We start from the raw sequence: 15,821 nt of genomic DNA, 5'->3' as shown, positions 1-15,821 counted from the left end.
GCCGAGGTCCGTGCCCACTTGGACGCCCTCAGGCCCGATACTTAGCTTTAAGTTTATTTTAGGGATTAAGAGCCTTCAGCTCCCTCTTTTCTCCGGTGGCGCAGTCAAGGCCATCAGCGGCCAACTGCAAAATATCCTTCATAAAAAAAAAAAGCGCGCGCCTATTTCTTTGCCGTCGAACTCACGATCATTTAGCTTCTCGTTACTTTGTTAATTTCTTAATTATTTCAATAAATCTTTAAATCTTTACTTTTAGCGTTTTGAAATTTGTTTTAAAAAAATTTGATTCAATAGTTCTCGCTAATAATATATATATATACGAGTATATATATATATATATATATATCATCACCTCTGTCTTCGTATGGGATAAGCAGAAAAGGACCTCCATTTGCGACGTCACTTTTATCAGTCTTTTCATATACAGTCGTCAAACCTGGAGATAATTCACTTAGTATTTTTTAAAGAACATTCTAAATATTAATTATTACCTGGACACTACCAAATCCACTGGGACTGAAGAAGCGTTCGCACTGTGATATCGTCCCGCTTCCACTCATAAAGATGGACCATGGTGGAATGGGCCTGTGGCGTAGTGGGGATTGTGGTACGCCACAGACATGTTCACCACTGTTAGAAGGCGAATAAGTCGAAGCATCCTGATAATTTGAGATCCAAGGTTCACCATTTGTAAACATACATATTAGTAAATATAATTTTGAATCCAAACAAAAACATAGTCATGGTTACCGCCATTATAAGGAGAATAAGTCGAAACATCCTGACAATTCTAAGTCTCAAGTCATTCCAAGATTATCGTTCGTAGAAAAAATACTTCTGAATTCAAAAAAGTCTAGTATTTCTGCCCCCAACCAGTAATGTCAGCATTATTGTGTTTCAGTTTTGAAAGGTAAGGGTGATGGTGAAATTACAGGCACATGGGACTCGTCAACTAGGTCTCGTGGTGACAGGTGTAGCGGCAGTGCCCCTGAGATCGTTGCGATTGAAAGCTCTGAGTAGCATAGCAACTGTTATGGACAGGCGTGTAGCTAAATATAAATGCGAAACACGAACACTGTCTGTTACATTTTCAGGCCCAAATTGAAAAACCAAAATTGATGAATTTTTAATATAGAGATAAATGAGACCTACGAGAAGGACATACGCTACTTTATACGCTACGTCATGAAAATATATCTTATAGAAGGTGAAATAAGTGATAAAAGTTTCTATGAAGTACTAATAAAACTATGAAAATTTTGATGTAGAACATTTCAAATCATCTGAGTATTCTGGTGCTTTGATATTACTTATTCGCTGCACAGTATTGCTAAACCATTGTTTGTGCTTTTCACTGTCAAACTTTGGACAGGTAATTAGTAGAACATGCCAATACTGTCAAAACTTTTCAAATAATTTACAAAAACAGTGGTTTATACAGCAATTTACCTATTTCTGCCGCCAAGCAGTGATGTGGTTAGGCATTACTGTGTTCCAGTTTTGAAGGGTAATGGTGCTGATGAAATTTTAGGCACATGGGACTTAACAACTTATCTCTCGGAATGGCTGGCCCAGTGGCAGTGTCCCTCAGACCTTTGCAATTTAAAGGTCTGAGTGACACTGCTACTTCAATTGACAACCGTACCAAGGGGCTTATATGGGACTCGGAGTCATTAGAGGCAAAGCTGCTGAGCCTTGAATACCGCCGTAGAGTTGCCTGCTTATCGGTGTTTTACAGGATATATCACTGAGAGTGTGCGATGGAATTACACGATTTAATTCCGCCTTCCCCTTTCCATCACCGGGGGACTATACGTAGGTTTAGGTTCCACCCCTATGTTGTGGATATTCTGAAATTTCACACGAAGCGTTACGCTTCCACATTTATATGACGAACGGCTATGGAGTGGAATTCCCTGCCTGCAGACTTCTTCCCTGAACATTATAACTTAGGCCTTTTCAAGGCGAGAGTGAATAGGCATTATTTAGATGTGCATCCATCGTCGACCTCATCGTCACTTTCCATCAGGTGAGATGAAGGTCAAATGCGCAATTATATTTTATAAAAAAACTGCTATGGACAGGCGTGTCACTCACCACCAGGTGCACAACTTGTTCATGGAATGAGTGAGGGGTCACTGGATATCATACAAAAAACACCCTAGCTAAAAATTCATAATAGCAATACACAGTTAGTCTTGCGTTATTCCGTTGATTTTTCAAATGTGAAACCGAAAATTTTATTTAAATTTAGTACAGACTGAGAAACGATTACCTTATTTTGTAACAGAATCCTATACCCCATAATGCTCTAAAAAGACATAGTAATTGCGAACTACACACATCAAAAGTGTCTAGGGATCAAGTACGTTTAAGAGTATTGCTGCAATTAGGGTTAATTATATTAACTTTTTTGTATCGCTATTGATACTTTTTAGTGAGTTTTAACATTTAAATAAGGAATATTGTTTAAAATTCGATAATAAGAAGAAAATCGATTGTCAATGTGGTTTTGCATAAAAATGAGTTATAGCGTTTTGACAAAATCATTACAATATCAGCATCGGAACCGAAACAATTTACATTATTATGGAGAGACGACATCATTTAACCCGAGAAGTGATGATGCGAGCCGTCGGAATGTTGGAAGCTGGTTCCAGGCAACGTGCTGTGGCTTTCACTCTTAACACTACACAGAGCGCCATAAGTCGCCTCTAGACGCGCTATCGCATGACGGGCAGCGTGGCCGAGCGACATGGAGGACGATCTCGCATCACGACTCGCAGACAGGACCGGTATATCCAAAATACTGCTCGACGGAATCGTACCATGACCGCCATGATGTTGGTTACGAGGCTCCACAGCTCCTCAGGCTTGCTAATAAGCGATCAAACAATCCGAAATCGTTTACGTGAAGTGGGTCTGCGATCCCGAAGGCCGCTCAGAGTTCCTCCTATTGCACCCTGCAATCGCAGGACCCGTTTACGATGGGCTCGCGAACACAGAAACTGGGAGGAAGAAGACTGGCGCTATGTGTCCTTTTCGGATGAATCCCGCTTCGGTATGAGACCGGATACAAGACGTACTCGAGTTTGGAGAACATCTGGACGTCATGAACGTTTGAGATATTGTCAGGAAGTTCATCCATATGGTGGGGGAACAATAATGTATTGGCCGGTATTTGGATCGGCGGAAGAACCGATCTCATTTGGATCAGGGGTAACCTCAATGCTCAAGTTTACGCAGAGAGGATTGTTTCAGATGTTATTATCCCTTTGCGAGGCCAGTTGGGTGATTCATTTCAACTAATGCATGACAACGCACGTCCACACACGGCTAGAGTCGTAACACGCATTCTTGCCGAAGCTCGTATCAACGTTCTGCCGTGGCCTGCTCAATCGCCAGACCTCAATCCAATTGAGCACGCATGGGATATGCTTCAAAGAAGAGCTGTGCCGAGTATGCATACCGTACATACTCTACAACAATATTTTGACTTGTTACAAAACACATGGGCGGCCATTCCTCAAAGTGATTTTGATGAACTCATCTTAAGCATGCCAAATCGCTGTAATTGTGTGATTCGTGTTAATGGTGGAAATACAGATTATTGCTTTTCTTATCTTTACAATAAAAATGAGCAAAATCATCATTTTCGCCATTTTTTTGTCATTTAATTGACGCCGTTAATTTGAGTTTTTTCCCACAATTTGCAAAAACATCAATTTTAGTTTATTTTAATTAAATATAGGGGTAAGGTTAAATAAAACATAAGCATTAAAGTAAGAAGTCGTCCTGGAAGACTGGATTTGGTAAATATTGCTTAAATAATTTTTATTTCAAAAATATTCACTTGATCCCTAGACACTTTTGATGTGTGTATCTACGATAAATCTCTAATTCATATAAATCTCATACAGGTGGAAATAACATGTAAATAAATGTACATACATACTTTTTTATGTATCTACCTGCTACTAAAATATAGTATAACACTGTACGCGAATTGAACCAGAAAAAAAAGTTTCGTTTTCCAATTAAGATCTTACTTCATTGTAGTTCTTCAATTATTGTAAAGTTGTCAACCCTAATAATAACGTTAAGGGGTATTCATTTTGCAAGTCACTCGTGTGAAATCACGCCGCCTTGCGTCGTCACTACGAAAGTTTATGGGTCAATTTGTATCTTACAATATTGATAAAATGAGGATTCAACGAACTAAATGATTTACACTCCAGATTCAGTTCATATCTTTCATCGAAATCATTTCATCATTTAGAACAGGGTCTTGGTCCACTAAGTGCTGCAGTTCCCACCTATAGCGAGGACTGTAAAAGGTTAATGGAATAAATAAAAATCAAAATATAAAATAAAAAGGATTACCAAAACTTGAAATATTATAAAATAGTAATTATCGAACACCGATTTGGTGATTATGGTGGTAAAGTGCGGACAATGGCACATTTCTCTTTACCAAATTTGTTTTTATATCACTTTCGCTACGACAATCTTTATTTTTGTTACCAAACGATCATCTGGTCGATCACAAGTCGTGAAGAACTTAAAACAACAAAGAACTGAGGGCACGGGATCGCGCTTCGCTTTCTAATAATAGCGAAGAAATCTTCGATACGTTTATCAGCAAACATGATTGACGCTACAAAAATATGGAAGTCGGAACAGTATTAATTATATAAATTTACTGTCGGTGTGATGATTCAATTTTAATGCCAATAATAATTTCGATCTAAATTAAAATGGTTCCCAATCCGACTTCTCAGAGATTTCCATATCCTTTGTTTTCTATACAAAATCCTACACTACCCCCAGCTTCCTCACTATCTACGCACCCGTTTCACTCTCTTCCCCACTCCTCGCCCAAAACGAACCCGTGACACTAGAACACTCTTATGTCCTCAGTCCAATTACAATTTTTTCCACTATTCTTTTACAGTTAGTGCAGTTCGTATGTGGAATAAATTACCTGCTAGCATTCGTGACAGTCCATTGGTTTCATCATTCAAACGCAAAATAATAGAGCACTTCCTGTTAAACTCGGAAGTTAATCGGTACATAAATACAAATTAATAATGTATTTTGTTAATAATATATATTGTGTATGTATGTATTTATGTGTGTAAAGTTTATTCAGGTTTATATTTCAGCCATATTTATACTGTCGTCATTGATAATTATATTTACATTTGAATTTTAATATATGTATTGTATAATAATGTCCCGCAGACTTAGTTTATTCATTACGGCTAGGACTGGCCAGAAGAGATCTCTTCTAGAGATATGCCTTTGCATAATATCCTTTGTTTCTTATCATTTGTAATGTCATTTTTGCGCAATACGGAATTGTATAATGATGTCAATAGTTCCCACCCTTTGTGTAATATTCCACATCTGCAATAATATGATATCTTTGCAAAAGAGAGATTCAATTAGTTCATGGCCAATTGCATTTTTTTTACGTACACGCTCATAAGCAGGGAAACCCGGTGTCGCGGGAGTCATGGATACACATCGACAACCACAAATTACACCCAAACTCACAAGAGAAACAAATGTAGGTCATATAAATATTTCTCACGGACCGGGAATCGAACCCGGGACCTCTGCGTAACGGACCAGCATGGTAACCGTTCGGCCACAGAGGCAGGCACGGAGAAACAGAGATTTCAAGATTCTACAAACACAGACAGTTATAAAATTTCACGTTATACATAATTTGTTTCACTTAGTTCGTTATTTTTATGACCTTCTTGTGATAAAAAGCACTTTTGACGTATGATCACATGTGACTTTGTTTTACCAAGGGCACCTGCTGTCGCTGGTCTACGTTGCACGTCTTTTAATTTTATTAAAACTATCACAAATCATGCTCACTGACACAAAGTATTGTTAAATAATACTTTACAGTTATCTAAAAAAAATAAAACTAAAGTTGAGCGCATTAAGTACTGATTAGAATTATAATTATCACATTAATTTTATCAGTATGCTGTTTTCGACAGATTTAGTAATTAGATTAGGTATATGATTAAAAGATTAAGAGGATAAAACATCGCTAACGTTACCACATTATTTACCAAACAAAATACGTTACATTCGTTACACAGGTACCTTTGCAATGAACATCTATAGATTATGAGGTCACGGGACCTCCTCGTCCAGCGTCCGCAGCGCAACAACGGTTTACCCTAATTCAGTTCGTTTTCCAATTCTATCAGCTTTCAACCACTTACTAAAAATAACAATACCAAAAACGTCGCACTAAAAGCATTGTCAATAAGAAAAAACACAGAGAACGAATGCCGTATTTTGTTTGCGCCAATAATATAATTTATTCACATCGCAAAACTGGCCTATAATTATGTTTATTATAACATTACGACAAGTGGGTTTCAAGGGTCATCTTGTTTAATGATGTTGTAATTTTTAGTCTTAAACATTCGTGCTGTTGTAAAGCATACAAATTAATACAAGTCTAGACTTTGTTAATGTAGAGGTGACTCTACAACGACAAGTAAGTATATAAAACAAGTAGTGCAACTCCTGTCTTTTCGGCGCGTCAATACCTACACATCACCTGGAGCGTAAATAAGGTTGTCACATTATTATTTTGGTTGTACCTACAGATAGTAAACGTAATTTGAAAAAAATGAGTAATCATCACAGTTTTCTCGTTCTAAACTAAAATAACCTTTGTCAAACGCAGTTCTTATATATAGATATTTTTATATTAGAGATATATTAGAGATTGTGGGAGTATGATAGAAATTAAATGAAAATAGAAATGAACAATTCCGAATTAGAAGCACTCTTGTTCAAACAACAATAAACACGTCTTCTATTTGATTTCATTTTTTAAACACCGAGCGAAAGCTTCGTTTCTATAATAAATGACGCGATTGATGATCCGCACTATAGTACTCGAGTGAACTGCGAGATTATGCGAATATGTGCGCCCGCAACTACGTGGCGGCTGACGCAGAATAAGTACCAATTGAGACGGCGCTATTTTTGTCGGCAATCGATTTGTGTTGTACAAACTGCCTACTATTGTTACCCTCACCACAGTTTAATCAATAGTTACTACCTAACAGATACATAACTCTCATACAAAATGCCTACGCTACAATAGCCTACTACGAGAAAAAGGAATCTAACCACGCGCTCAGAGAGGTGAAAATAGCGTTGCCCGTCGTGTGCAGTTCTGGCGAAGTCGAGAACTCATAAATGAAAGACTTGTATAAGAGCTTGCACCGACGTCGGCGCACTCAGCTGTATGCATTTAGCGCATAACCTTGAGCAAGTGACGGAGCCCTGCTCTCGCCGAATAAAAATTAATTGCAGATAAATCGGACACCAAACCCAACAAAAATAAGGTAGTCGTCTACTTTACGCCTTACATACTCTTAAACGAGACTTTATAATATACTAGTGTAACGTGCAGTGTTCTTAAATCTATGGCAGTTTTCCCATGAACGGCTTTCAAAACTTCTGAAGCAAAAATTATTAATATCAGAAAAAATGGTAGATATGCCACCAAATGCGAGTAATATTCACGTTCAGACTTCTTATATTCGATACCTTTCATAATCAGCTTTTTTTCTCAATAAGTACGTATTTGAAACTTCGTTTCATTTTTCTCTATCATTCTGAATAGGTACGCTGATAAAACAATGTGATTGGAATGAACAAGTTGTTGTTTAAGGTAACAAGTTTTTGTCCGAACACAAGACCGAGACCCATGTCTTTCGGCTGAAATGATAATGGTAATAATAATAATATAAATGCTCGATACGGCTACCATCCTGGACTGCCACGCAGAGGTAACAGGTTAGGAATATTTGTTTGGCGTACATTTATTTCTCTCGTGAGTTTGGGTGTAATTTGTGGTTGTCTATGTGTGTGTCCAAGGCATCCGCGATACAAGGTTTTCCCTAGTGCGGGGCTATGTTGAGTGTGTACGTTATTATTATTATTATTATTCGCTGGTTTTTAAACCTGAATACCGCCTTTACCTTTCAAACATTCTAAATTTATCTTTCAGGTCATGGGAGAGGCGAGAGTTTAAAATAGATTAATAAAAATAATAGTCTTTATTTGTTAATAATTATCTGGGTACACTGAATTCATAACGATGGATGATCATAGCTGCATACATTTCACAATTTTTTTGTCAAAGTATCAAAACGACACAAAAATATTTAACCTGCTTTTAAAATAGTCCTGATAGCCATTCTCACAATAGCTCGACTCATAATGTCTATAGGTAAAGCCTATAGGTATCATGGCTTTGTTTTATACAATCAATATTCGGATGGACTATTTACGGTATCAATCACGATTCAGAAATTAACAAAAATGGGACAATACCATCTAGCGGACTATGTGGAACTACAATGTGAAACTTTGTAGTGCGAATAATATTTCGTTTGCTAAGTGACGAAAGACATATACATTAGTAAGATAGTACATGCACAAAACGGTACATTGTCAGAATTTTTTTTGAAACGTGATTAAAATCAATGTTTTTCAGTGTAAATGCAGATTATTTTACTTATAAATTTCGGGAACAAATAGTACGAAACAATATTTTATCACAGTTTTGAGCATAAATAAAAAACTATTCATTAATAATAGTTTTGGAGTTTGCGACGAAAACCATTTCATAATATAACCACTTACACAACTTAGCGACTCCTCTTTCAGATACCGTCAAATCAAAACCATTTTACCAAAAAAAAGTCAAATTATATTTTATAAAGGGATTCTTCAAAAACTTTGTTTTTAAATTGATACCTTAATGGTTTCTTATTTACCCTTTATGGTAGAAAACCCTAAATGAATACGCTCGTGAAAACGTTTGAAATGAAAAGCAAATGGAAAGTTCTTGGAAATCTTTTTTTATCGAAGTATTCGGTATTTTAAATGTATATATTCTGGAAACTTGGAATGATACAAAAGAATTAGGTTCAATTAGTCAACAGCGTATTGAACGTTAAACTTTAGATTTCTGACCGTCTCATCGTGGTATAGAGTAAATTTACTCATATTCCCGAATTCTAATCCATGCTCAAGTCCCTGGCTTGAGTATGATTTAAAGCACTGAAAATCATACTAATGTCCTTGGGTCCTAAGGGTCGTATTTCCAGTGCTTGAAATCGTACTCAAGTCTGCTCAAGTCCTGACTTGAGCATTGAGTAGAGTTCTGGAATACGACCCAATAGTGTCCGTAGACATGTGCGCCGATTGTAAAACCGTTTGGCGATGGCGTCTAATGGTTTTTTGTCATTGGCGTGGGATATTATGATATATTTCAAGTATTAATAAAATTTAAACTCATTGTATTCATAAAACCTTGGTATTCATTTTCAATTAACACTTTAACATGTACTTGAGTAAGTATACAGGCGCCTATACAGTTACAAGTATAATCAAATTAACGTATATATATATATATATGTACGTAAAAAACAATATGGCACAAAAACGGTCTTAATTTAAATCTAGTATGAATAGGATGTTTGTAGACAAGAACGTAATTCATTTGAATTTTATGGAAATATTATTATCATAGTCTATTTGTTTAGGTACTTCACTAACAATCTCGAGGTGTCTATTTATTGAAAAATACATTTATAAAATCATTTTTACTTAACTTCAAATACAAAATACAAATACTTGGCTTCATATGAAATTGCATGCCTATTTTTATACCTATTGATTTGTAAAGCATATGTTTCAATAAAAAGATGTTTACATTTAGTTACATACCTAAACAAATAGACTATAGTACCTATACTTTTGAAAAACAAAGTTTCACCACGAGCGCCGTTCTAATTTGTCGATGCGGAAAAATCGTTGGTGGCGATATTTGCTACAACGCGTAAAAGTTTTATACAGGGAAGTTTATTTTTAAAATCAAATTTTATTTTATGAACCACATAGAAAGACTTTATGTATTGACATAGAGAGTGTCCATAAAAATCAAACTCCAGAGATAATAGCAAAACATCTCCGATAGTATAAAATCGATGCGATACATTTTTAGATGCAATAAATATTCAAATACGACGCACTCAAATATCCCGCAATGTTGGTAAACAATCCTCCTCCACGTGTCGATTAGTTAGTAATAAATGTTTAATACATTACGCGGAGCTTATTTGTTATTAAGTTGTGGGAACAATGTGTAATGAAATTTCAATAACGTAATATGGCTATTACTTTAAAAGCTATTTGTTGCTTATAACTGCCTCCGTGGTCGAACGGTATGCTACAATTATTTCTCTCGTGAGTGTGGGTCTAATTTTTGGTTGTCTATTATGTGTGTATTCATGGCACCAATGACACAGGGTTTCCCTAGTGCCCTAGTTGAGAGTGTGCGTTATTGAGTGTGTGAACCAAAATGAACCAAAACATAACTATTCAATGCATTTAAATATGTACTCTAAAAACTGTGGACAACTTTAGAATATTTTTAATGCTGAAATACCTCATTACTACTTAATCTGTGATATAAAATTTCTTCAATTGGTTACATTTCCCACATTTTTCGTAACTTTTGAGAACGTAGCTATTTTTTTAGTTTACCTATATTTGTTTTTGAAAATTGTAGATAGTTTACGGACGCACTCAAATCAAACACTTACTTATAGAAATAGCCAGAACGCGTTCTGGTCTCTTTAAAATATCCATAAACATTTCTTTGAAATATTTTTTCCTCGGCCAGCATATTTAACGAGACCATTTAAAACATCCATTCCCGCCGTAAATTCCAGTCATAAATCTACCCACGCCCAAGTTGTAAAGGTATATTCTAAGATTTTCGTCACTGAGCTGTTTTCTATACACAAGGCAATCTACAACTGGATTCGCGTTCTTTAGCACTGATCTTTCGCTTATACCTCCAACAGCGTAAAAGTGCCATCTAACTCATTTTTAATTGCTATTTAAGAGCTTTCTTTTTTTTAATTATCGGATACAAAACTATTTAATGCATATTTCTTCTCCAATAGAGAAATGATAAAGTAACTCATTTAAATTCAGGTTAAAACCATCCATTGATTATTGTAACGTTTACCTACTACTTGGGTAATATACGTCCTTACAATTTAGTTTTTAAACTCATGTAGGTATAAATTCAAAATTTCGTGTAGGTTTATAATGAGTATAGTAGTTTTTGTTTATAATTTAAATAATATATTGTTTTGTAATTAAAGCGTAATTTTGGACAACAAAGCAATGGAACACCAGTCTTCATTTCTTTCAGATGAATCATCTTCTTTTAGAGCCGAGACTGAAATAAAAAATATGATAAATTAAGAAACTATTGTTCAAAGACTAAACGCCCAGGTGCACCTGAATTCGGAAATGTAATATTCTTTCCAAAGGTAATTCTAAAAAATATAATTGTTATCTAGATGTTCCAACTCTTTGCAGTATTATCTGAAGTAAATGTGTTTAAATAATTACCTGTTCGCCTATATGGATAGCGAGTATCATATCGAACTCAATAGGACTAATTGAGATTTGAGCTAGGCCGTCGTTGTCCACTGTAATGGTCTTGCCTGTGCATGAATTTCCATTTTTCGAGCCCGAAATTATATCACAATATCTACCAGCTGGAAGACAGGTCTGGAAGAAAAGACATAGATTCATTTCCAAAATTACTAATATAAGAAAATAGAAAAACAAATGCACAACAAATATATGTATCAACACTAGCAACTCAACGCACCAAGAACTAATAACAATAATTGGCAAAGGGCACACTATATCATAGCTACCAGAACTTACAACCGACGGGAAGAAAGGTTTAAAATTCTTAATATTATAACAACCAACAGTTTTCAACAAATCCACTTTTGTATACAACCTACCTGGAGACCTTGGTTAAGAGCCCATTCATCATTATTAAAAGCGATGAAAGCAGCATTGCCTCGACAGAAGGCGATTTGATTGCTACCGTTATCCCACCAGTTGTTAATGCTTTGACCAGCCGCGACGTTCCTGAAAGTTACCATCTGGTAGATCTGCCGCCAGCGGTGCTCACACACCCAGCCGTTACCGCAGGAATTGTCCTGGTTAAGATTAAAAAAAAAATTATCTTCAACCAATTGAGGAATTTTATTTATTTTACTTTTTATAAATTTCGTTTTTAAAAACATTTATATCAAAAAGTCCAGTAAATTAATTAATAGTATTTCCATTCGGAAATCCAAGAGGAAACCAGTTATTTTACTCACAGAGTTAATTGAAGGGGAAATGATGTTCTCGTTGCTGTCCTGCGGAGGTCCAGCTTCAGTGTCAGTGAAATCAAAGCTGCTTATCATCTGAGGCTCACCATAAGGATGAGCCAACATGAATGCAATAGCTCCCTTGTACTGTTTAGCCCGTTTGTAGGTAAGGATGTCACCACCAGAACCATGGCCTCTCTGGTTGTCATGGTTGTCAACAAAAACCATAGCAAGATCGGAATCCAAAAAGTCCCATTCAGGTCCCCAGCTGACCAACCACCTTAATTGGTTATAACCTAAAAAGGCTCTGCTGAGTTCCATACCAAATTTGAACTCTTGCACATCACCAAGTGGAGTGTATTCATTCCGAGAAACAGCTTCATGTCCAAAGTCAATGACTTCTTGGTAAATATAAGGACGAGCGCCAGATGGGAAACCATGATCGGTGTTAAGGTTGTGTAGTCTGTCGAAGATAATTTGAAGGTCGCTGGGCCACATGTGTTTTGCGGCGTCAATTCTGTAAAAGAAGACAATATTTAGTTGCATCACAATATCAGATGCGCAGCTAGCTTACAGATGTTTTGGAAATCCTTAAGATCAATAATAATGTAAAAGTACCTAAAACCAGCAACACCTAGGTCGATCATGTGGTTGAGGAATCCAACGATTTGATCGCGTACATATTCAGAAGTTTGATTCAAATCTTTGAGATTTCCAAGTTCGCAATTGCGTACCTAAAAAATAAATTAATTCGAATAACGATTTGTGGAATTTTACGTCTGCTCAAAATTTGAAATTCCTAACATAATTTTTGTTAATATATCGATTTAACTATCCCTAAGCATTCCTTAGGTTTTTGATGATTTTTTATGACTCGACTTTTGAGTGGCAAATTCCAAAAACAATGTTCAATTACTAACCATAAAACCACTTGTTTTTTGGTTCATCATCATCATATCAGCCGGAAGACGTCCACTGCTGAACATAGGCCTCCACAAAAATTTCCAGACCAGCCGATCGGATGCGACGTACATCCACAAAATACATGTATTGATTGATGATACCCACAAAATCACAAAATGTGAACTCTGTACTTTAAAATTAATGTAGTTGGTCTTTTTGGAAGATATAAGTGTTCTATTTTATATTATATTCATCATTTCGGGTTTAATAGTAGTGGCTTTTTCATTTTCATGATATAGTGGTGGTGGCAGACTTCGTTCTTAGAAGAGAAGGTACAGTAGTGGAAAAGTTTTCTTAGGAGATGAACAAAAGACCTGTGACTTACCCTATCTGGACAGCAGCCATAATCGTGCCCATAAATATTACAATGAGGATAGTTGAAATCGTTACGATCATAAGGTACAGCAGGATAGCTCCAGGTATCAAATTCAGCAATGCTACCACCAGTACCGACGTTGTCATCCCACGTCTGTGTCATGTGATTGATGATTGCGTCTACGTAAATCCTGCAGACATTTTTTTTATTTTAAATATCTTTATCTCTTCTTCTATCTTTATCTTTGAATCTGTTGTAATTCTTTATATGAAGAACAACTAGTATAGTTATATAGAAGTTCGTAGAGAAGTAAATTAATTTGCTTCTCCGCGAACTCAACAGAGGTTAAATCATGCAAAATAGCTACACTTGTGTTGATTATTTTTTTGTGCAGTTAATTTTCCTACCCTCTCCCAGCATAAAATTAATAAAATAAATAACGCACGCGCATCTACAGTCACAGACCCCACCAAAAACATATCTGACACGTCTTTCACTTCTCTATGAGGCATCCTGAGGATTGTAGATTTTTCACCGTTGGGCCGGAAAATGAATGAATTATTATGATATGAACAATGTGTAGATTCCATTATTCAAAGATTATATACTATTTTGTGTTTTGAGAATACATACCGTACACCAGCGTTATTGCAGCGTCGGACCATGTTGGCGAACTGTTGTTCATCACCAGAGCGGGTAACCAGGTGGTATGATATGGGCTGGTATCGCTCCCACCAAGGACGATTATAAGGCCTAATTATCAGATTTTCACTGGCCGGAGATGTCTGTCAAATTGAATATTCATTCGCACATTACTTTCCTTTATATTTGCCATATATTTATCTGATAATAATTTACTACATTTCAAAAATTTAAAAAACAAAAAAACTCATCTTTCTGTCTGCATTTTTACGTGCCTACAATATTTCACAGTGACTTTCAAACAAATCAGTAATAATACATATCATACTAAGTCTCAATGCAATAAACACAGATTGACCTCCTGTTGCCACGTTATTGACATACCTCTTTGTTTCATACACTATTAGCAGTCTTTTTTACAGATACTGTTTTAATCACGATACACGTACCTATGACTTAGGGTTACCCTTGTCCTCGAACAAGATAGGTAGAAACGGACCTCTACTTGCTACGTTTCTGATAATATTCCATTTTTTCTTCCACTTTCATCAATATTTTCATATACACTCGTTTAATTAGGATATATTTGACCTGGGCCTTTTTAAAATACATCCTAAATATATTAGTAGTTACCTGGACACCTCCAAAACCATTAGGACCTAAGAAGCGTTCGCACTCATCTGCAATGTCGTCCCACTTCCACTCAAAAAGATGAACCATAGTGGAACGTCCTGCGGCGTAATTGGGATTGTGATACGCTACGACCGCGGTCACCGCCACGAGAAGGAGTATGAGTCGAAGCATCCTGCCAATTTGGGATCTCAAGTCATTCTAAAGTAATTTCTGCTTCAAAAAAGACAGCATATTTGTATAAAATTTAACAACATAACAGCTGCAGGTGTTGTTTTTGATGTTAATAATATATTTCTTTTAAAAACTCTCTATATTTGAATATCAAGACAAGTAAACTTGCTGAACAGCTTCGAAACTTACCTTTGCGTAAATATTTGCTATTTCAATTCTTGTAGGTAATTAATATATTGCATTACAAAACTCTCCATAGAATCAGAATTAAGTTAATTATTTTAGTATTTTTGCTCTAAGCCATAACATCTTTCCAAATTATCTTAATATCAGAAAGAAACTCACCTGGTTTCCGTTAGGCAAAAATTATAACAATGTATTAAAATAACTGATTACGGCCACCCATCCCGATTCTCTTTTATATCGAAAGATAAACTAAATCTCTTACAGATATATCGAATCGTAATGTGTCTTAAAGGGTGTTTCAAAAAGACAAATAACTTCGTCTCACGTTCAGTGACACAAGAAATTGCCTTAACGTCTTAAATTTATGTAAAGTAAGTAACTTTTTCTTATCGTGTCGATGGCATACGCTATAATGCTTGTCATCGTGGTGAAAGGATTTGCCAAAATAACTTACTTAAAGTAACATAATATGTTTTGAGAAACAAAAGCCTTTCAAAAATCGAAATTGACTTAATTCAGCTTTTCTTTCCAAATCAATAAAAACTTGAGCGAGAGCGACGTAAAGCGCGAGATACTAACTGCTACTTGTGCTATTCTTCTAAATCAGCTCACTAACCATGAAAAGCAACATTACAAAGGCTTTGGTATTTTACCTT

General features: G+C 35.9%; 1 protein-coding gene across 1 annotated transcript; it reads right to left on the bottom strand.

The window, feature by feature from the left end:
- Positions 1-11,176: 11,176 nt before the first annotated feature.
- Positions 11,177-15,336, bottom strand: LOC113235589 (alpha-amylase 1-like). The gene is made up of 9 exons (XM_026471344.1): positions 15,325-15,336; positions 14,809-14,980; positions 14,167-14,318; positions 13,543-13,723; positions 12,873-12,988; positions 12,264-12,771; positions 11,898-12,098; positions 11,491-11,652; positions 11,177-11,314 (listed from the first exon to the last, which is right to left on the bottom strand). The coding sequence occupies exons 2-9, from the start codon at positions 14,977-14,979 to the stop codon at positions 11,303-11,305; spliced, it is 1,503 nt and encodes a 500-aa protein (XP_026327129.1). The 5' UTR covers position 14,980; positions 15,325-15,336; the 3' UTR covers positions 11,177-11,302.
- Between the last annotated feature and the right edge of the window lie 485 nt (positions 15,337-15,821).

Source organism: Hyposmocoma kahamanoa, unplaced genomic scaffold, assembly GCF_003589595.1.
Source record: "Hyposmocoma kahamanoa isolate Upper Pololo Valley unplaced genomic scaffold, ASM358959v1 88, whole genome shotgun sequence".
NCBI classification, from domain to species: domain Eukaryota; kingdom Metazoa; phylum Arthropoda; class Insecta; order Lepidoptera; family Cosmopterigidae; genus Hyposmocoma; species Hyposmocoma kahamanoa.
Note: the sequence above shows the minus strand (reverse complement) of the source record. Positions and strands in the feature narration are given on the sequence as shown.